Source organism: Phyllostomus hastatus, unplaced genomic scaffold (genome assembly GCF_019186645.2).
Source record: "Phyllostomus hastatus isolate PE091 unplaced genomic scaffold, TTU_PhHast_1.1 phas_scaffold_78, whole genome shotgun sequence".
NCBI lineage: Eukaryota > Metazoa > Chordata > Mammalia > Chiroptera > Phyllostomidae > Phyllostomus > Phyllostomus hastatus.
The window spans coordinates 53,421,312-53,442,224 of NW_025334041.1; the positions used below are offsets into that span (position 1 = coordinate 53,421,312).

Below are 20,913 nucleotides of genomic sequence, written 5' to 3' on the forward strand. Positions count from 1 at the left end.
AGTTTTTATTTATTTAAAATAAATATTTATAAAATAGAGAAAAGGATAATTTCTGCCTTATATACTTTTTTAGGGATATTTTATCAATAAATACATATATTGAATTTTTGGGTATTGTAAAAAAGCTACTGGGTATCTTTCAGTAGGAATCTTTAACTCTTAAATTTAAGCTTTTCATATTTTTAAAAAATGTTTTACTGTAGAGTACATGGTATTTTGAGCACATTTTTAGTTAAAAAATTATTTTTCTAGTTATACAATTAACACCTGTTCATGGGCAAAAAGATTAGTATTTTAGTTTACTTGTATCCTATCAAATCTCTTTATGCCCTTGAGTAACAGAACAAAAAAACAGGGGTTTGGTTGCTTGTTGCCATGAAAGCCAAACTTGTGAGGCAGATTATGGTGCAAAAGGAGAGAGGTTTTATTCAGGTGCTGGGTGATCTGGGAGAATGGTGTACTCCTGTCTCAAAGCCCATCTCCTCATCAAGACCAAGACAAAAACCAATGTCTAGAGTTCCTGCTCCAATGTAAAGTATAGTCCTTTGGAACCTACAGGCGGCTGCGAGACACTCTGAATCCCCATCCAGTAGCTTAGCTTGTTCCCAGTTGCTGTCCATTTCAGGCTGCCTCCTGGAGCTTCCCTGTGGAGCCTGCATGGCCATAGGCCATGTGGTTGCCAGGGCCTCATGGTCATATGCACCTGGGGGACAGAGTGTGTGAACTCATGGGAGACTGCATCATCAGGTAGCTAAGAGAGCCTGAGAGAACAGGCCAGTGCATTATATGAGTGCAGGTCATGAGGAAGTGAATCACATGCCAGAGTGTTTTTTTGTTCTCCTGAGATTATGTTAGCATAGGTGTAGGATGGACAAAGTGGTTTCTCAAAATGATCAGTCAATTTTCCAGACTTTTGTGCGCTTCTGGTGGGTCTGCCTACAACCAATCCCTTCTTTCCTTAGGCTAGACTGACAGCTCTCTTTGGTCCAGCGCCTGCCCCTGTGTCAATTTGACTTCTGTGGTGTATTTGTCTGACTTCCACTGGTCTAACCCCCAATCTGGTACCAGAAGGTGGGGGGAAGGCTTTTTCCTGTATACAGTTACCTTGCTAGCTTTTTGTTCTCAGGCCCTATCCACTGATACTTCTAGCTTTCCATGCACTCAGTTTAAGAATCTGCCACCATCTTGGCCAATGGGGGAGACTCCCCTAGTGCTCTTGGCAGACTGTCTTCTGGTAACACCTGTGTACCCGTTTTTTCCCCCAAACATGAAGTAATACCATGTAAATTATTTTCAATCTGATTTTTTTGTTTATTACAATATTTTGAATACTTTTCTATTAGCATAAGTTACTCATATTTATATTTTTGTTTTATTGAAATAGTGAATTTATGCTCCATCTGGATACTTGATGTGGATTGAGATGTGATTTAGGATTCCATAGAAGTGTAAAAATACCAATACAGTACTTAGTTAAAAATTTGTTTTAATTGTGGTTACACACACACACACACACACACACACACACACACACAAATAAATAATATCTCCATTTAAATAATTTTCAAGTTTACATTTCAGTGGCATTAATTCCTTTCAATGATAATCGTCCCTGCTCTCTATATCTAATATATTTCATCACCCCATACAGAAACTGTACATTAAGTAATAACTGCAATTCCCTCTCCTCCCAGCCCCTGATAATCTCTTATCTACTTTTTGTTTATAAATATGCTTACTCTGGATATTTCAGGTAAGTGAAATCCTACAATATTTGTAGTTTCTTGTCTGGGTAATTTCACTTAGCATAATCTTTTCAAGGTTCATTCATGATGTAGCATGTATCAGAACTTCTTTTTATGTCTGAACAATATCCTACTTTATGGACACATTTGTCCCTTGCTGGACAGGGGTTGTTGCTACCTTTTGACTATTGTGAATAATGCAGCTGTGAACATTTTCCAACAAGTATCTGTTTTAGTCCCTGTTTTCAATTCTTTTGGATATATACCTATGAGTGGCATTGTTGGGTCATATGGTAATTCTATATTCAACTTCTTGAGGAAATGATATAGAGGTTTTTTAATTAAAAATAATTTATTAGGTGCTGTTTGCATAAGGTACTATATCATATACCATGCAGAATTTGTGCAGTGAGAGATGATTAGTGTAGAAGCCTAGATGTGTTTGATGTAATTTGTTTGCTTTAGTCCCCGCAGGAGTGCCTTGTGAGTAGTAAATAGAGGCTGAGAGAAATTCGTGGAATAAATTGATATGTAACTGTAGTTTTGTGTTTTATTTAATGCTAACATGTGCCCTTCCTGCAAACCCCCAAACAATACTTGGTGGAAAATTAACAATAAATAAGTGCATATTTATTGGGATTCTCCTTGGAGCATGCTGCATGGAGTTGCTGCAGGAGAAACAGATCAAATGTTAATTGCCCCCTGAAATTTGGAAAGGATGCCTGTATGGCTTTAAATTTGGGGTATGTACTTAACCTTTCTACCTTAATATATTTATCCTTCCTTTCCTGCAGGTGGTCACCTGGGCTTCTGGTACCTCTGTTGCAGGAGCTCTGGAGGATGACAGCTTATTTCCTTGAGATGTGTTCTAAGATTCTCCCTTCCCCAAATTTGGCTAAGTCAGGCAATTCCATATACATAGTCCAAATTTGGTGATATAATAATAGACAAACACTGAATTTATTTATGTGTTTTCATCTAAAGTGTATATTAGTTTAACTTTTTCCATGTACAGCAGAGGTTTGCAAACTATGTGTACCAAATTAGGTTTGCTTTTGAAGGCTCATGGACTAAGAATGGATTTTACATTTTTAAAGATTGTTAAAGAAAAACAAAGAAGAACATGTGACAGGAAATGTTTGTGACTTGCAGTGGCTAAAATATTTACTATTTGATTTTTCTGGAAAAAGTTTGCCCACCCATGATCTCGAGTCTCCTTCTATAACATTAGTTGTGTGTGTGTATGAATGTATCTAAATCTGTGGCAGTTAAAAATGTCTGTTGAATAGTTATCAGGTACTTGGATCTGTTCAAAAATTACTGTAGCACTAGAGGACTAGTTGAGTTGGTTAGTGCATCATCCTGATACACCAAGGTTGCAGGTTTGATCCTCAGTCAGGCCATATACAAGAATCAGCCAATGAATGCATAAATAAGTGGAACAACAAAATGATGTTTCTCTTTCTCTCTCTCCCCATCCTCTCTCTCTAAAATAAATCAATTATAAAAAAGAATTACTGTAATGAATTTCCCTGGGTGATGTAGAATAATTTCCATAACTTTAAAAAATATGTAATCACAATTGAAATTTTGAAAAGAATTTTACACTAAAGGTGTGTAATGGTTAATTGCCCTCTAATTTCTACAGCAATGATCTGGAAATCAAAATGTATGTTTGGTTTCAGATAGTTATTGATTCACTGGGTTACAGTTTAATAGTGTTTTAAAAACATGATTCATTAAATATATTCAACACACTTTGGAAAGAAAGCATCTGAAAAGTATGAGAATGTTTGAGAATCATGTTGAAATGAACTAACTGCCTGTATGTTCATGTTGTAATGAGGAATATCACATTAATAAGGATGGAGAAGTAGTAAAGACATTGTATTTAGTTTTTTTGTAAAGGGTTTAAAAGATGTTTTTATGTATTTCTATACTTCTAATTTCTCTTTTATTCTTAAATAAAAATTTTATTGTATTTTTCTTGTTACCATTCAGTCCCCTTACATCTCCCTCCCCCTCAATAACCACACTGTTGCACATGTCCGTGAGTTCTTTTTCTTTTTCTTTTTTGCTCAATGCCTCCACCCTCTAAACTCCCCTGCCAGTCTTAGCTGTCATTTTACTCTCTCTCTCTATGTGTCTGTCTCTATGTTGCTTATTAGTTCAGTTTGTTCATTATATTCCACATACGAATGAAATCATATGGTATTTGTCTTTCTCTGACTGGCTTATGTAACTTAACATAATATTCTCTAGGTCCATCTATAATGTTAAAATGGTAAAACTTTCTTCTTGTTTATGGTCCAATATGATTCCATTGTATAAGTGTCCCATAGTTGTTTTATCCACTTGTCTACTGATGGACACTTGGGCTGCTTCAGTATCTTGGTGATTGTAAATAACACTGCATTGAGCACAGGAGTGCTTATGTTCTTTCAAATTAGTGTTTTGGGTTCCTTCAGATATATTTCCAGAAGTGGGATAGCTGGGTCTAAAGGTAGATCCATTTTGAATTTTTTGGTGTATCTCTATACTGCTTTCCACAGTGGCTGTACCAACCTGCATTTCCACCAACAGCTCAGAAGGGTTCCCCTTTCTCCATATCCTTGCCAGCACTTGCTGTTTGTTGATTTATTGATGATAGCCATTCTGACAGGTGTGAGATGATATCTCATTGTGGTTTTAATTTGCAATTCTCTGATGTTAGTGAAACTGAGCACCTTTTCATACATCTCTTGGCCATCTGTATGTTATCTTTGGAGAAGTGTCTATTGGTTCTTTGCCCATTTTTTAATTGGGTGGGTTGTTTGTTTTTTGGTGAATTTTGTAAGTTCTTTATAAATTTTGGCTATTAACCTCTTATAAGATGTATTGATGGATATGTTCCCTCAATCTATGGGTTGTCTTTTTTTTTTATAAAACTATTTTTTAAAAGTTTTTATTTATTTATTTTTAGAGAGAGAAGGGAGGGAGATAGAGAGAGAGAGAGAAACATCAATGTGTGGTTGCTGGGGGTTATGGCCTGCAACCCAGGAATGTACCCTGGCTGGGAATCGAACCTGTTGTCACAGGTGTGCACCGGTAACCAGGTTCTTAGTGATCGAGGACAAAGGATTGAACCGAACACACAAAGTTTATAGCATAAAGAAAGAGGGGAGGTTTATTAAGTGATAGTACACGCCACAGGACATGGGAGTGAGCCAACTCTGAGCAGAGAAGAAAAAAAGGACCCGTGGGGGCTGGGGGATTCTATTCTTATAGGGGCAGAAGCACCTTCGCTAGTCTTTGGCGGGCTTTTCCTGCGCAGGTACAAGGAATTGGATTTCAAAGCTACTGCGCATGTGTGGTTTCCCATGATTTTCTTGATTGGCTACTGGAGAAGGGAGTCCCACCATGTTATTTCATTATAATGATATTATAATGAATCAGGGGTAGTGTGCAGGTGTATTCCATGATTTGGAGTTATCCCAGAAAACAGAAACAACCCATCTTAGGGGGTCTTTGTCATGTATAGATGTTTTCTGCCTCAGCCCTGCAGGGCCTCTGGAGCTTCCTTCCTGACTATCTCCTGCCTCACTGTGACACTTCGGTTCGCAGCCCACACTCAATCCACTGAGCTATGCCAGCCAGGGCCTGTGGGTTGTCTTTTTATTTTGTTGATGATTTTCCTGCTGTGCAAAAACATTTTAGTTTGATGTAGTCCCATTTGTTTATATATATATATTTGTTATCCTTGTCTGGGGAGATATATCTGATAAAACATTGCTATGAACATTGTCCAAGATTTTGTTGCCATTGTTTTCTTCTACAATTTTTATGGTTACAGATCTAACATTTAAGTCTTTAATCCATTTTGAATTTATACTTGTGTGTGGGATAAGAACATGATCTAGTTTCACTTTTCTGCATATATCTGTCCAATTTTCCCAACACCATTTATTGAATGTTTAGCCCATTGTATGTGCTTGCTTCCTCTGTCAAATATTAATTGCTGATACAGATGTGGGTTTATTTCTGGGCTCTGTGTTTATTTATTTATTTTTAGAGAGAGAAGGGAGGGAGATTGACCTATGTGCCTGTTTTTATGTTAGTACCATGCTGTTTTGATTATTATGGCCTTATAGTGTAGTTTGATATTAGGTAGCATGATTCCTCTTTGTTCTTTCTCAGGATCACTGTTGCTATGTGGGGTCTTTGTTGTTCCATATAAATTTTTGAAATATTTTCCTAGTTCTATGAAATACTGTATTCTGCCATGTATAATGCACACCTTTTTTTGCCCACATTTTTGAGGGAAAAATAAGGATGCACATTATACATGGGTATAGTGGTTACATATCATGGGTATAATAATGAGTATAATAACCCCATGTATAATGTGCACAAGATGTGGCTGCACATTATACATGGGAGTGTATCATACATGACCAAATTCAGTACATGATTGGAATCTTCATAGGAATTGTGTTGAACTTACAGAATGCTTTGGGTAGTACGGACATTTTAATGATGTTACTTTTTCTTATCCATTAACAGAGTATGTGTTCCTATCCATTAACAGTTATTTGTGTCCTCTTTAATTTCTTTCTTCATTGTTTAATAATTTTCTAAGTGCAGGTCTTTAACATCCTTGGTTAGGTTTATTCCTAGCTATTTTATTGAAGGCTCTTTTTGAAGCAATTGGGAATAGAATTTTTTTCTTAATTTCCCTTTCTGTTAGTTTGTTATTGACATATAAAAATGCAACTGATATCTGGATCTTAATTTTGTATCCTGCTCTTTGCTGGATCACTTATCAGTTCCAGTAGTTTCTTGGTGGAATAATTGGAGTTCTCTATGTATAGTATCATGTCATATGCAAGTAAAGACAATTTTGCTTCTTCCTTTCCAGTTAGGATGCCTTTTAATTCTTTTTTTTTTTGTCTGATTGCTGTGGTTAGGACTTCCAGTATAATGTTGAATAAGAGAGGTGAAAGCAGACATCATGGTCTTGTTTCAGATCTTAAGGGGAACATTTGTAGTTTTTGATCATTGAGTATGATGCAGGCAGTGGGTTTGTCATACATGGCCTTCACTATGTTTAGTTATATTCCCTCTTTCCTACTTTGCTGAGAGTTTTTATCATAAATGGTTGGCGGATTTAATCAAATACTTCCTCTGCCTCTACTGATATGATCATGTGGTTTTTATCCTTCATTTGTTTATGTGGTGAATCACATTTATTGATTCGCAAATATTGTACCAACCTTGTATTCCGAGAATAAATCCCATTTGGTCATGGTGTATGATCTTTTTGATAAATTGCTGTATCCAGTTTGCTAATATTTTGTTGAAGATTTTAGTATCTATGTTCATGAGGGATATATGCCTATAATTTTCTTTTTTATAGTATCTTTATTTGATTTTGGAATTAGGAATGTGCTGGCCATGTAAAATGAGCTTGGAGCTGTCATTCCTCTTAAATTTTTGAAGTTGTGTGAGAAGGAGAGGTGTTAGTTCTCGAAATGTTGGTTAAAACTTTCCTATGAAGCCATCCAGTTCAGGGCTTTTGCTTGTTGGTAGTTTTTGGATTACTGCTTCAATTTACTAGGTGCAATCTGTTTGATTCTTCCTGATTTAGTGTTGGAAGATAGTATGTTTCTAGGAATTTATCCATTTCATCCAGGTTATCCAGTTTGTTGGAATATAGTTGTTCATAAAATTTTCTTACAATCCTTTGAATTCCCTTGGTCAATTGTTACTTCTCTTTCATTTCTGATTTTATTTATTTGGGTCCTCTCCCTTATTTTTTTTAATGAGTCCGGTTAAAGGTTTGTTAATCTTATTTACCTTAAAAAAAAGCAGCTATTGGATTCATTGATATTTTGTACCAGTTTTTAGACTATTTTGTTTATTTCTGCTCTGATTTTTATTATCCTCCCTTTTCTACTTCCTTTAGGTGTTTGTTGTTCTGTTTCAAGTTCCTTTAAGTGTGAAGTTAGATTATTTGTGCCTTTTCTTTCTTTCTTTTTTTTTTTTTAGAGAGGTCAGTGGTGCTATGAATTTCCCTTTTTGAATTGCTTTCCCAATGTCCCACAGATTTTGGATTGTCATGTTCTCACTTTCATTTGCTTCATGGTATCTTTTGTCTTGTTGTTGACCCATGCATTGTTTAATAACATGTTATTTGGCTTCCATGTCTTTGTGTCTATTTTGTTGGATACAGTATTGCTACTACTCTAGCTTTTTTCCCTTCAATTTTCATGAAATATCTTTTCCATGTCTTTACTTTCACTCTGTGTGTATCTTTTGATCTGTGGTTGGTTTCTTGGAAGCAGTATATATATATAGGTCTTGTTTTCTTATCCTTTCAGCTACCCTATGTCTGTTGGTTGGGGCATTTAAGCCATTTACATTTAAGATGATTATTGATAGATACATATTTATGCCATTTTATTGTTAGACTGTTTTCCTCTATTTTTTTTTCTTTCTCTTCTTTTTCTTCTTAAAGCAAGTCCTTTAACAATTGCTGCAGTACTGGTTTGGTGTTAACAAACTCCTTTAGCTTTTTCTTGCCTGGGAAGCCCCTTATTTCTCCTTCAATTTTAAATGATTGCCTTACTGGATACAGTAGCTTTGGTTGTATGTCCTTGTTTTTCATCATTTTGAATATTTCATGCCACTCCCTACTGGTCTGAAATGTTTCTGTTGAATAGTTAGATGAGTCTGATTGGTGATCTCTTTTATGTAACTACCTGCTTTTTCTCTTGCAACTTTTAAGATTCTCTCTTTGTCTTTAAGCCTTGCCATTTTGATTATAACGTGTCTTATTGTAGGCCTCTTTGGGTCCAACTTGCTTGGAACTCTCTGAGTTTCCTTAACTTATGTATCCTTTTCCTTCACCAGATTAGGGACGTTTTCAGTTATTGTTTCCTCAAATAGGTTCTCAATCCCTTGCTCACTCCCTTCTCCTTCTGGTATTCCCATGATGTGAATGTTGTTACTCTTCATGTTGTCTCAATGGTTTCATAAGCTCTACTAATTTTTTAATTTTTTTTCTTTTGGTGCTCTGTGTGTGTGTGTGTGTGTTTACCTTGTCTTCCAAATCATTGATACAATCCTCTGCTTCATCTGACCCAGTGTGTATTCTTTCCAGTTCATTATTTATTTCAAATCTTTCATTATTTATTTTTGACTGGTCCTTTTTTTATGGTTTCTGTGTCTTTTTTCATGCTGTTGAGTATGCTAATAATCTAATCATTCTTCTGAACTCTGTATCCAGAAATTGCTTGCCTACTTTTTATCTAGTTCTTCTTGTTTAGAATTCTCTTGTTTTTCCATTTGGGGGTTGTTTATTTGTCTTCGCATTTTAGTTGCCCTTTTGTGTTTGTTTCTATTTATTAGGTAGTTCTGCAAAGACTGTGATTCAGATATATGTCAAACACAGCCTGTGACTGGCCCTGGGCAACCAGTTTGAGCTTTCAGTGATTTAAAGCATGTGGCTCTATCTGATGTGCCTGTTTGTGTGCAAAAAGAACTAGACTGTGTACCAAGGCCAACTTTAATTAACACTGGGCCCAGGGGAGGGTTAGCTAAAGTATCTGATTTTCCAGAGATTTTCCTCTGCTTGCAGGCTTTCTGTTAGACTTAAAGAGTGAAAGTCTTCAGATGTACTTCTTCAGCAGGGCTTAAGTACCACTGGGTGGGGCAGAGTAATTTCTGTGGGTGGGGCTATTGCTCTTCTCAGGCAGATGTCCCTTGGAGGGGAGTGCTTTGTCTGAGAAAACTGGATCCTGCAGTATGGGGAATGACTCAGCACAGGGATCTTAGTGGCTGTTCCTTCAGTTTTCCCCAGAGCCACCAGCCCCAGACGCTCTTCATATGTCTCTACTTTGCCCTCCCTCTGCTGGAGCCCAGGGTGAGTGGCTACAAATGGAATTTTGTATGTTGGCCCTTTACGAGGCTCTGTGCATATTCACCTGTTTCTTTTTCATGGACAGAGACCCCGCTGCTTTTCACAGCCATAAATTAGTTTGGTTCTTCCCCCAGTTCTGGTGCTATAGACTGGGGAACCCAGCTGGAGGTTTAGACTACACACTTTTCAGGGGGAACCCCCTGGCTGATGGAATATCCCTCAGGACTATGGCTGCCACTCATGGGAGCTCAGCCAGCCCTCTTGCACCTCCTCTTTGCTCCCTGATAGTCACATATTGGTGTTGTGGCTTCTTTGGTCTGTCTGTGGTTATAAGGATTCTCTCCAGCTAGTGTTCATTTGGTTATTCAGCATGAATTTTCTATAATTTAGTTGTAATTAGAGTTTGGTCTTGGGAGGAGGTTAGTGTAGCTTCCACTTACTCCTCTGCTACCTTGGGTCTCATCTCTAACTTTTCTATCTAAACTGTTGAAAATATATTTGGTCCAGGTAGCCTAGATATTTTTTACATTTAACATAAGCAGAATCCATTTAATATCATAGTATCTACTGAAAATTTTAATAGCCATTATTTTATTGGCAATAATACTTCCAGGGGTTGACCAGATTCTTATGTTGATCTAACTCTACTTTGTAATTCTACTTCTTCTGTGATTTTCAGTACTATTACAAGATGAGGATCAATTTTGTTTACTGAAATTAGAATTTTACAATGTGGGGATTTATTGAATGTCTAGCAGTTTTTGAAGAAGTGTTATTCATATTCAACTCTTCCTTCAGCTTGCAGCTGTTTGTGATGTATTCGTGGAAAACTATGTTCCTGGCAAACTGTCTGCAATGGGCCTTGGATATGAAGATATAGACAAGATTGCTCCTCATATCGTCTATTGTTCCATCACAGGTATTTCAGTACCAGACCTTTGTCACTGAATAGATTTTCAAATATCTGTTTTTCTTTGTTTCTATAAGAACCCTCTTACTAGTGCTGGTTTTCTTGAAGCAATTTTGCTCTTCTTCCCCTCCCAGACATTTTAGGTTGCTGAAAATTAACCTTTAAACATTAACCTGAATAAACAGTTTTCATGTGTTATTGGGAATTTATATTTCTGTGAATTGTCTGTATATTTTTTGCTAATTTTTCTATTTGTTATTTCAGTCATTTCTTCTCTTTTTCTTTTTTCTTATTTTTTAGATTGTTGTTCAAGTACAGTTATCTCCATTTTCTCCCCACCACTCCTCCCCCACGCCAGCCATCCCCACGTCCCACTCTTAATCCTACCCTGTTTCACTTTGTCCATGTGTCCTTTGTACTAGTTCCTGACAACACCTCCCCTGTGGTTACTGTCAGTTCTTAATTTCAGTGTCTCTGGTTATATTTTGGTTGCTTGTTTATTTTGTTGATTAGGTTCCAGTAAAAGGTGAGATAATATGGTATTTGTCCCTCACCTCCTGGCTTATTTCACTTAGCATAATGCTCTCCAGTTCCATGCATGCTGTTGCAAAGGGTAGGAGCTCCTTCTTTCTTTCTGCTGCGTAGCATTCCTTCATGTAAATATACCATAGTTTTTTGATCTGTGCATTTCCTGATGGGCACATAGGTTGCTTCCATCACTTGGCTATTGTAAATTGTGCTGCTATGAACATTGGGGTACATAGGTTTTTTTGGATTGGCATTTCAGGGTTCCTGGGATATAATCCCAACAGTGGAATTGCTGGGTCAAAAGGCATTCCATTTCTAGTTTTCTGAGGAATCCCATACTGGTTTCCACAGTGGCTGCACCAGTCTGCAGTCCCACCAACAGTGCAGTAGGGTTCTTTTTTCTCCACATCCTCTCCAACACTTGTTTGTTGATTTGTTTATGAGGATCATTCTGACCAGTATGAAGTGATATCTCATTGTGGTTTTAACTTCCATCTCTCTGATGGCTAGTGATGCTGAGCTTCTTTTCACATGTCTCTGGGCCCTCTGTATGTTTTCCTTGGAGAATTGTCTGTTCAAGTCTTTTGCCCATTTTTTTAATTGGGTTTTTTTGTCTTCCTGGAGTAGAGTTGTGTGAGTTGTTTATATATTCTGGAGATCAAACCCTTGTCTGAGGTATCATTGGCAAATACGTTTTCCCATATAGTTGGTTCTGTTTTCATTTTAATGCTGTTTTCTTTAGCCATGCAGAAGCTTTTTAATTTGATGAGGTCCCATTTGTTTATTCTTTCCTTTATGTCCCTTGTTTTAGGGGACATATCCATGAAGATGTTGCTGCTTGGAATGTCTGAGATTTTCCTGCCAATGTTTTCCTCTAGGACTGTTATGGTGTCACGACTTATATTTAAGTCTTCTATCCACCTTGGATTTATTTTTGTGTGTGGTGTAAGTTGGTGATCGAGTTTCATCTTTTGCCTGTAGCTGTCCAGCTCTCCCAACACGATTTGTTGAAGAGGCTATTTTTACTTCATTTTATGCTTCTTTCCCCTCTGTCAAACATTAATTGACCATAGAGACTTGGGTTTATTTCTAGGCTGTGTGTTCTGTTTCATTGGTCCATGTGTCTGTTCTCATGCCAGTACCAGGCTGTTTTGATTACAGTGGCCTTGTAATACAGTTTGATGTCAGATATTGTGATATCTTTGTTCTTCTGTGTTCTTCTTTCTCAAAATTGCTGCAGCTGTTTGGGGTCATTTATGGTTCCATATAAATTTTGAAATGTTTGTTCTGTATTTGTGAAATATGTCACTGGTACTTTAATAGGGATTGCATTGAATTTCTTTGGGTAGTATGGATATTTTGATCATGTTAATTCTTCCAATCCATTATTGTGGTACATGCTTCTATTTGTTTGTGTCTTCCTTAATTTCTTTCTTCAGTGTTGTATAGTTTTCTGAGTACAGGTGTTTTACCTCTTTGGTTAGGTTTATTTCTAGGTACTTTATTTTTCTTGTTGCTATATCAAATGGGATTTTTCCCCTGATTTCTGTTTCTGATATTTCATTTTTTGTGTACACAAATGCCTTTGATTTCTGAATATTTGTATGCTGCTCTTTTGCCAAATTCACTTATTAGGTTGAACAGTTTTTTGGCAGAGTCTGTTGGAATTTCTATGTGCATTATCATGTCATCTCCAAACAACAAGTTTTGTTTCCTCTTTCCAATTTGGATGCCCTTTATTTCTTTGTCTTGTATTGTTGCAATGGCTAGGACTTCCAATACTTTGTTGCATAGGAGTGGTGAAAGCTGGCATCCTTGTCTTGTTCCTGATCTCAGTGGGAAAGCTCTAAGTTTTTGCCCATTGAATATGATGTTGACTGTAGGTGTTTCGTATATGGCCTTTATTATGTTGAGGAATGCTCCCTCTATTCTCACTTTGCCAAATGTTTTTGTCAAAAATGGGTGCTGTACCTTATCAAATCCTTTTTCCGCATCTATTGATATGATCGTGTGATTTTTTTCTTTCTTTTTGTGTATGTGATGTATTACATTTATTGATTTGCGAATGTTATACTATCCTTGCATCCCTGGGATGAATCCCAGTTGATCATGGTGTATGATCTTTAATGTATTGCTGGATGCAGTCTGCCAATATTTTTATGAGGATTTTCAGGTCTATGTTCATCAGTGATATTGGCTTGACGTTTTCTTTCTTTGTTAATATCTTTTTCTGGTTTTTGGAATTAGGACGATGCTGGCTTCATAAAAAGAATTGAGGAGTCTTCCATCTTCTTGGATTTTTTGGAATAATTTCTGAAGGGTAGGGGTTAGTTCATCCTTAAATGGTTTGTAAAATTCTGTGAAACTGTCTAGTTCCGGGGTTTTGTGTGTTGGGAGTTTTTTGATTACTGCTTCAGTTTCATGGGCAGTTATTGGTCTGTTCAGGCTTTCTGCTTCTTCTTCATTCATTTTTGTAATATTATATTTTTCTAGATACTTGTCCATTTCACCTAGGTTCTCAAATTTGTTGGCATATAGTTCTTCGGAGTAATTTCTTACAATCCTTTGTATTTCTGTGGTATCAGTTGTAATCTTTCCTCTTTCATTTCTAGTTGTGTTTACTTGGATCCTCGCTCTTTTTTTCCTTATGAGTTTGCTTAAAGGCTTGTTGATTTTGTTTATTTTTCCAAAGAACCAGCTCCTGGATTTATTGATTGTTAGAATTGTGCTTTTAGTCTCTGTCATGTTTAATTCTGTTCTGATCTTGGTTATTTCTTTCTTTGTTGTTGTTCCTCCAGTTCTTGTATGTGTAGGGTTAGATTGTTTATTTGAAATGTTTCTATTGTTTTTAGATAGTCCTGAACTTCTGAGAACTGTCTTCACTGTGTCCCATAAGTTTTGGATTTTTGTGAGTTCATTTTCATTTGTTTCCAGAAACTTTTTGATTTCTTCCCTAATTTCATTCTTGACCCTTTCATTGTTTAGTAGCATGGTATTCAGTCTCCATGAATTTGAGTGGTTTTGAGTGTTTTCCTTGAGCTTGGGTTTTAGTTTCAGTCCCTTTTTGTCAGAGAAAATGCTTGTTATGATTTCAGTTTTCATGAATTTTTTGTGCCTTGTTTTGTGTCCTGTCATGTGGTCTATCTTTGAAAATGTTCTATGTGCATTTTAAAAGAATGTATATTTTGCTTCTTTGGGATGAAAGGTTCTATATATATATCAGTTAAATCCGTTTGATTGATCCCGGACATTGTTCAATGCTGCAATATCTTTGCTAATACTTCGTTTGGAAGATGTATCCATTTTGACAATGGGGTGTTAAAATTCCTACTATAATTGTGTTGCTGTCAATATCTTTCTTGATATTCTTTATGTATTTGGGTGCTCCTATGTCTGGTGCACATATATTTACAATATTTGCCATACTTTTTTGACCATAAGACACACCTAGTTTTAGAGGAGGAAAATAGGAAAAAAAATTATGAAGCAAAATATATGGTATAATAACAGAACTAACATAATATTTCACCAATGTAAATGTAAACAGAACTCAACAGCAGCATTAACAACCATTATTCCTCCCAAATTTCCGGGTGTGGGGGGAGTGTGTCGTATAGTCTGAAAAACTCAGCATGTCTTCTTGATGTATTCTTTCTTTGAGTATTATGAAGTGACCTTCTGGGTCTTTTTCTGTTGCCCTTGTTTTGAAGTCTGTTTTGTCTGATATGAGTATTGCTACCTTGTTTTTTTTTCCCCTGGCCATTTTCTTGGAATATTTGTTTCTAGCCCTTCACTCTCAGTCTGCCTAGGTCTTTTGTTCTGAGGTGCATGTCTTGTTGGCAGTATGTGGATGGGTCATGATTTCTTATCCATTCAGCTATTCTATATCTTTTGATTGGAACATTTAATCCATTTATGTTTAAGGTTATTATTGAAAGGTACTTATTCTTGCCATTTTTTTGTACCTGTGTTCCTTCCTCTCTTTCTCACTCTTATTTTTCCTTTTCTTAAAGTAGACACTTTAGTATCTCTTAGAGGGCCTGTTCAGAGGAGGTGTATTCTTTTAGTCTTCTTTGGTCTGGGAAACTTCTTATTTGGTCTTCCGTTTTAATTGAGAGCCTTGTAGGCCTTTGTTTTTCATTACTTGGAACATTCCTTGCCATTCCCTTTTGGCTTGGAGCATTTCCATTGAGAAGTTAGCTGCTAGTCTTTTGGGGGCTCCCTTGTATATGTAACTTCCTGTTTCTCTCTTTGTCTTGGAATTTTGCCATTTTAATTATGATTTTTCTTGAATTGGGCCTCTTTTGGTTCCTCTTGATTGGGACTCTCTGTGTTTCCTGGATTTGTGTGACTTTTTCTATCATCAAATTTGGGAAATTTTCCATCATTATTTTTTCAAACAGGTTTTCTATCCCTCGCTCTTTTTCTTCTTTTTTTTGGTATCCCTGTTATATGGATATTATTATGTTTCATGTTGTCCTGCAGTTCCCTGAACACCTCTTCATTCTTTCTGAGTGTCTTTTCTTGTCTTTACTCTTTCTGGGTGTTTTTTTCTACCTTGTCTTTCAGCTGGCTGATTTGATCCTCTGCTTCATCGAGCCTGCTTTTGATTCCTTCTTACTGTGTTCTTCAATTCAGAAGTTGTATTCTTTACTTCCTCTTGGCCCTTGTTGATAGTTTCTATATCCTTTTTCATGTTCATTTAGTTTGCAGTGAGTTCATTGTAGTTTCCCTGTAGTTTTTGGTAATTCTCTGTGAGCTCATTGAGATTCCTGATAACCATTGCTTTGAACTCGTTATCTGATAGTTGACTTGCCTCTGCTTCATTTAGCATTCTTTCTGAGTCTTCCTCTATTCCTTTTGTTTGTGATGTGTTTCTTTGTCTTACCATTCTTTTTGAGACTCTTCTTGTTAGCATCTGCTTCTTAAATTGATCTGTTCTTATTCCTTGTGTTTGTGGTGTGAACTTTTATGGTAGGAGACCTGTGAGGTTCAGTGGTGTAGTCTCCTTGATCTGAACTTGTTGCTCTTGGTTGTCATTTATGTTGGTTCTCTGGATGTATTTGGGTTTTGATTGTTGTTGGGTCTTTCTTTGATGTGTTCTTCTCTCCAGCTTGTTAACTGAGGGTCACTTTGCCCACCAGACCTTTTATTCTGTTGTGTAGGTGTAGACAGGTTGTGTTGAAGCTGGTTCTTCTCTCTGTCCAAGGTTTTGAGGCTTCTCTCTCGGTATTGTTCAGTTGTTTGTTTTGGATAATTTCTCCACCATTTAGTTGTAATTCCAGATTGGTCCTGGGTGGAGGTTAATGTGGCTTCCACTCACTCCTTCACCATCTTCTGTTATTATCTGTTGGTTGTTCCTTTGTTGGTGGGTTCTTTTCTTCCAGCAGGTAAAGTGGTGTTCACAGATCCCACTTACTATTTTATGTGATCAGTTGGAGGGGGAAGGCAAAATGGATTAAGACAGTTGGAGTGTATTCTATGGCACTTAAAGTACCAACCTGTAGAGAAAAGATAGGAGATCCTTTGCATATGTGTAGTGTTAACCGTGATATTTCACCCAACTAGCCACTTTTTAGAAAGGGTAGAAAAAAGACAGGACTCTTGTTAGGTGGTGGGAAGGGTTGTGAGTTTGATTCAGGAAACAGTGAGCTTGTGGGAGGTCAGATTATAAGATGTAATGAGAGTAAAGGATAGAAAACAGGTGTAGTATGCAAGAGACTAGAGTTAACCACAACAGTAATGAAGTTCCTGAAGATAATGAAATGAGCTAAAATCTGGGAGAGGTGTTATGTAGTATTTACAATTGTATGGAAAACTATTATTTACAATAGTAATGGAGCAACAATCATATGACAGAATTGTGTGATCTGAATAACAAGAATGGGAATTATAGAACCTAGAGTAGTGTGCTACTGGAACACAAGTGAAGTGAAAGAAGGAAAATTAAAAATACACTATGAGAGAATGAGGAAAATCAGTAAAACAATGCAATTAAACAAACAAAACAAAGAAAACTAAACAGAAAGAAGAGAAATTAAAAAATACTAATAAAGTAAAAATAGTGAAAAAATAATAATCCAAATAAACAATAACTTGTAAATTCTCTGGAATAGCAAAGTTAAATTTGTGTGAGTTTCTCAATTGTGGGGATGATCTCTCTTTGGGTCTGACTCTGGTCCTTTCTCAGCTCCAGGTCTTATTGTCTCATTTTTGGGGGTGGGGTGTGTGGGGAAAGAAAGAAAAAAAAGCCTCCTGTTGGCTTTAAACTAGCCAGGTAAGTTCTGCTGGTCTTCCTGCCTGCAGCAGGCTGAGGGGGGTGGGATTTTACTTTTCTCCTTTCCTGTGGTTTTGCGAGGATGGGGGTAAGGTCTGAGCCCAGCTCTTCACAGTTGCCCATCCTCCAGCCCAGTTCCTCATTTCACTGCAGGGCCCCCGGTGCCCTTCTGCATCAGGCCTACACCTTCAGTCTTTCAGTTGTACTGTCCTTGAGGTGCACCAGTTAGGGGCAACTCACATACCACCTTCTTGCTCTTTGCTGTCTTAGGTGCTCGGGACTCTCAAAGTCTCTTTAGGGTAGTTCAGCTCCCCCACTGAGTTAAGTCTTTCTGGGGACTACTGACTCCCTGAGCCCTGTTCCCTGAGCTCTGCTGTCTTCTGTGGGGGCGCCTTCGCTTTCCTCTTAGGAGCCTGTCTGGCCAGGCAGGGTTAGGGGTAGTGGGGGAGGATTGAATCCCTACTGATTTTCACAGCCAGTTATGTGGGCTCCTCTTCCAGGCACTGGTGCTCCAGGCTTGGGAGCTCAGTGTGGGCCTAGGAGCCTTTGCTCCTCAGGAAGAGCCACTGCAACTGTGCTGTGTCTTCAGATTCTCAACTGCTACATGTGGGTGGGAGCCCAGCCTATTCTACATCTGTACTCCTTCTACCAGTCTTAGTGTGGTTTCTTTATATCCTTAGTTATAGGACTTTTGTTCAGCTAGTTTTTACTTCTCCAGGATGATTGTTCTAATTTGGTTCTAGTTTTGATGTGATCATGGAAGAAGGTGAGCACAACATTTACCCACTCTGCATCTTGCTTGAAATCCCTGATAAGCATTATTCTAAGGTTTGGGATATAGCAGTGAATAAAAGATTTCTGTGCTCTCAAGGAGATTTCAGTTCTACATTAGGGATATAGTCAACATGTATGTTCCTTTGTGTTTTTAAAAATTGAGTTCGGTAGTGATAAGGACTGAAGAGAGAAATAAAGCAGGGCAAGGGTGATGGGATGAAGAGGAGCTACTTTATAGTAGGAGGTAAGAAAGAGTCTTCATTGATAAGGCAGAATTTGAGCAGAGACCTGAATGAAGTAAAGGAGTGAATCATACAGATACTAGTAAAGAGGATTTTAGGCAGTGTGAACAGCAAGTGCAAAGGACCTGAAGCAAGAATGTTCTAGGCATTTCTGAGGACAAAGAAGGATGGTATAAGCAGAGTGAGTGAGGGGGAGTGTTAATAGGAAGGAAGTTGGGAAGATGTTGGTTGCAAGATCTTGAAGGGCCTCTTAAGGAATTTGTCTTTTACTTTGAATAAAATTATAGACTTTTGAGGGTTTTGAGCTGAGGAATGATGTGACCTGATATTTTTAAAAGGATTACTATAGCTACTGTGTTGAGAATAGACAATAGATGACAAGGATAGAAGTGGAAGAACAATTATTAAACTATTGAAATATTACAGTTTAGTGATGATGGTGGCTTAAATTAGGATACTAGTGGTAGAGGTAGTTGAAGAGTGATAAGATTCTGCATATGTTTTTAGGATAAAGGGGATAGGATTTTCAGATAGATTTGGTATAAGTATCAGAGAAAGAGGAGAGTTAAAGATGACTCTAAGGTTTTGGCTTGAGGTATTAGAACAATGGAATTGCTCTTTACTGAGTTGGTGAAGACTAAGAAAAGAAGTTTTCATTGGGAAAATGTCAAAAGTTTGGTATTTTGAAAGTTTGGTTTTTTGAAAATCACTTAAGTGTGTGACTCATTTCAAGATGCCGTTAGATATCAAGATGGAGATGTAGAGTAAGGGACTGGGTCTAAGAGTCAGGTGTTGAGGGAAAATGAAAAATTTGATAGTTATGATCAACTAAGTGGTATTTGAAGCTGGCTGTGATCATTTAGACAGTGAGTATATATAGAGAAAGGAGATTTCAAGGTGCTGAGCCTGGTGTACTCCAGTGACTAGCTGTTTGGCAACTGATGAGAACGCAGTGAAGAAGGTTGAGAAGAAATTGTCAGTGAGATGGGGGAGAACCTCCTGGAAGGCAAGGGAAAAAAGTGTCCATATTCATAGACTGTTTAAGCTTTAAAGTATAGACAATTTAAGCAGAAAGATTAAAGCATAAAGCATATATAGATCCAAAATACTTCCATTTTCTAAATTCACCATGCTTTCTCTCACTTCAGAGCCTTTGCACATCATGTTCCCAGGCTTGGAACACTAATTCCCTACCTCACTTGGTTACTCTGTCTTTGTCCTTTAGCTGTCACGGTGGATGCCATTACTTCAGTGTAGATTTGTTTGATCCTTGAAGATTGTGTTGGGTGTTGTCTATCACATTTTATATTTGCCTCTTTAGTTGCCTGTCTTCTTCACTATCTTGTAGGCTCTTACTCTCTTCTCAGTTCCACACACAGTGTAGTGTACATTATAGGGACTCAACAGGAGTTTATTGAGTCAATGAATAAATACTCAGAACTTGACTAAAAAGCTTTTAATAGCTTCATTTTTTTTGCATTCTACTTTTTGGAAATAATGGTAAGTGGTAAATATTATGTCTATATTTTCCAAATGAATTTTCAGAGGATAGCCTGGGGTTACTGCATAGCTGGCCTAATCTCTTATTTCTTCTATAGTTCACCCATAGCACTACACAGTGATCATTACTTTAAGGTATGAGAAGAGCTGGAACCATGAAGTAAATATACAATTATAGTAATTATGCCTTTGGTTTTTTCCTGAGACAGGAAGGGAAACCACTACATTTAACAAGGTTTAAAAAAGAATTAAGCAAAAACTTTACTCCTTATATATCAATAAATTTATCTTAAAGTAGATAGGTATATGAAAATCTACAAAACTAAAAATCCATGTTGTCTTTAAAATATTTATTACTCAAAATAATCAAAATATTTCTGTTTCTGTGCATTTAGGTTGAGATATTTTGATTATGACATATTACTTTGGTCTAAAGGGATGTCCAACCTTTTGGCATTTCCGGGCCACACTGGAATAAGAAGAGTTGTCTTGGGCCATACATTAAATACAGAACCACTAATGGAAACTGATGAGGGTTTTAAGTAAATTTACGATTTTGTGTTGGGCTGCGTTCATAGCCATCCTGGACTGCATGTGCCCCGCAGGCCATGGTTTGGACACCCTTCAGTGCTTTTGACAATGTATGTAGTGGTATTTTCCTATAAAGTAAATTATACTGCAATGTTTCACTAACTGTTATTATTATAGATAGGATGAAGAGTCCAGTGATCATTAACTTCTCTAATGAATCAACATGAGAGACAGGTTTTGTACCTAGTACAAAACTTTGCCCCTAGATCTGACTCTTTTTTACTTTTCTTTTTTCTTTTTTCTTTTTTACATGTACTATTTTATAGATATATGACCACACTTTCATATTTGTGTCTATATGTGAATATGGGAGTCAAGAATTTTTCCTAAAAATATCACAGTTCGGTGGAAATGTTGAGGTCTAAAATAGGAAAATAGGTAAAATACTATCTTCTGAATCGCCCTCTTATAAAAATACTATACATATATAACAAATGCAAAGTCTT

General features: G+C 37.0%; 1 protein-coding gene across 14 annotated transcripts in view; it reads left to right on the forward strand.

Annotated features, from left to right (window-relative positions):
* SUGCT (succinyl-CoA:glutarate-CoA transferase) overlaps nucleotides 1-20,913 on the forward strand; it is a 1,092,359-nt gene that overhangs the window by 41,940 nt on the left and 1,029,506 nt on the right. For all 14 annotated transcript variants that reach the window (XM_045828747.1, XM_045828740.1, XM_045828739.1 and 11 more), the window contains exon 6: nucleotides 10,444-10,564. In XM_045828747.1, the coding sequence (XP_045684703.1) occupies nucleotides 10,444-10,564 (121 nt within the window). The remainder of the gene's footprint in view (nucleotides 1-10,443; nucleotides 10,565-20,913) is intronic.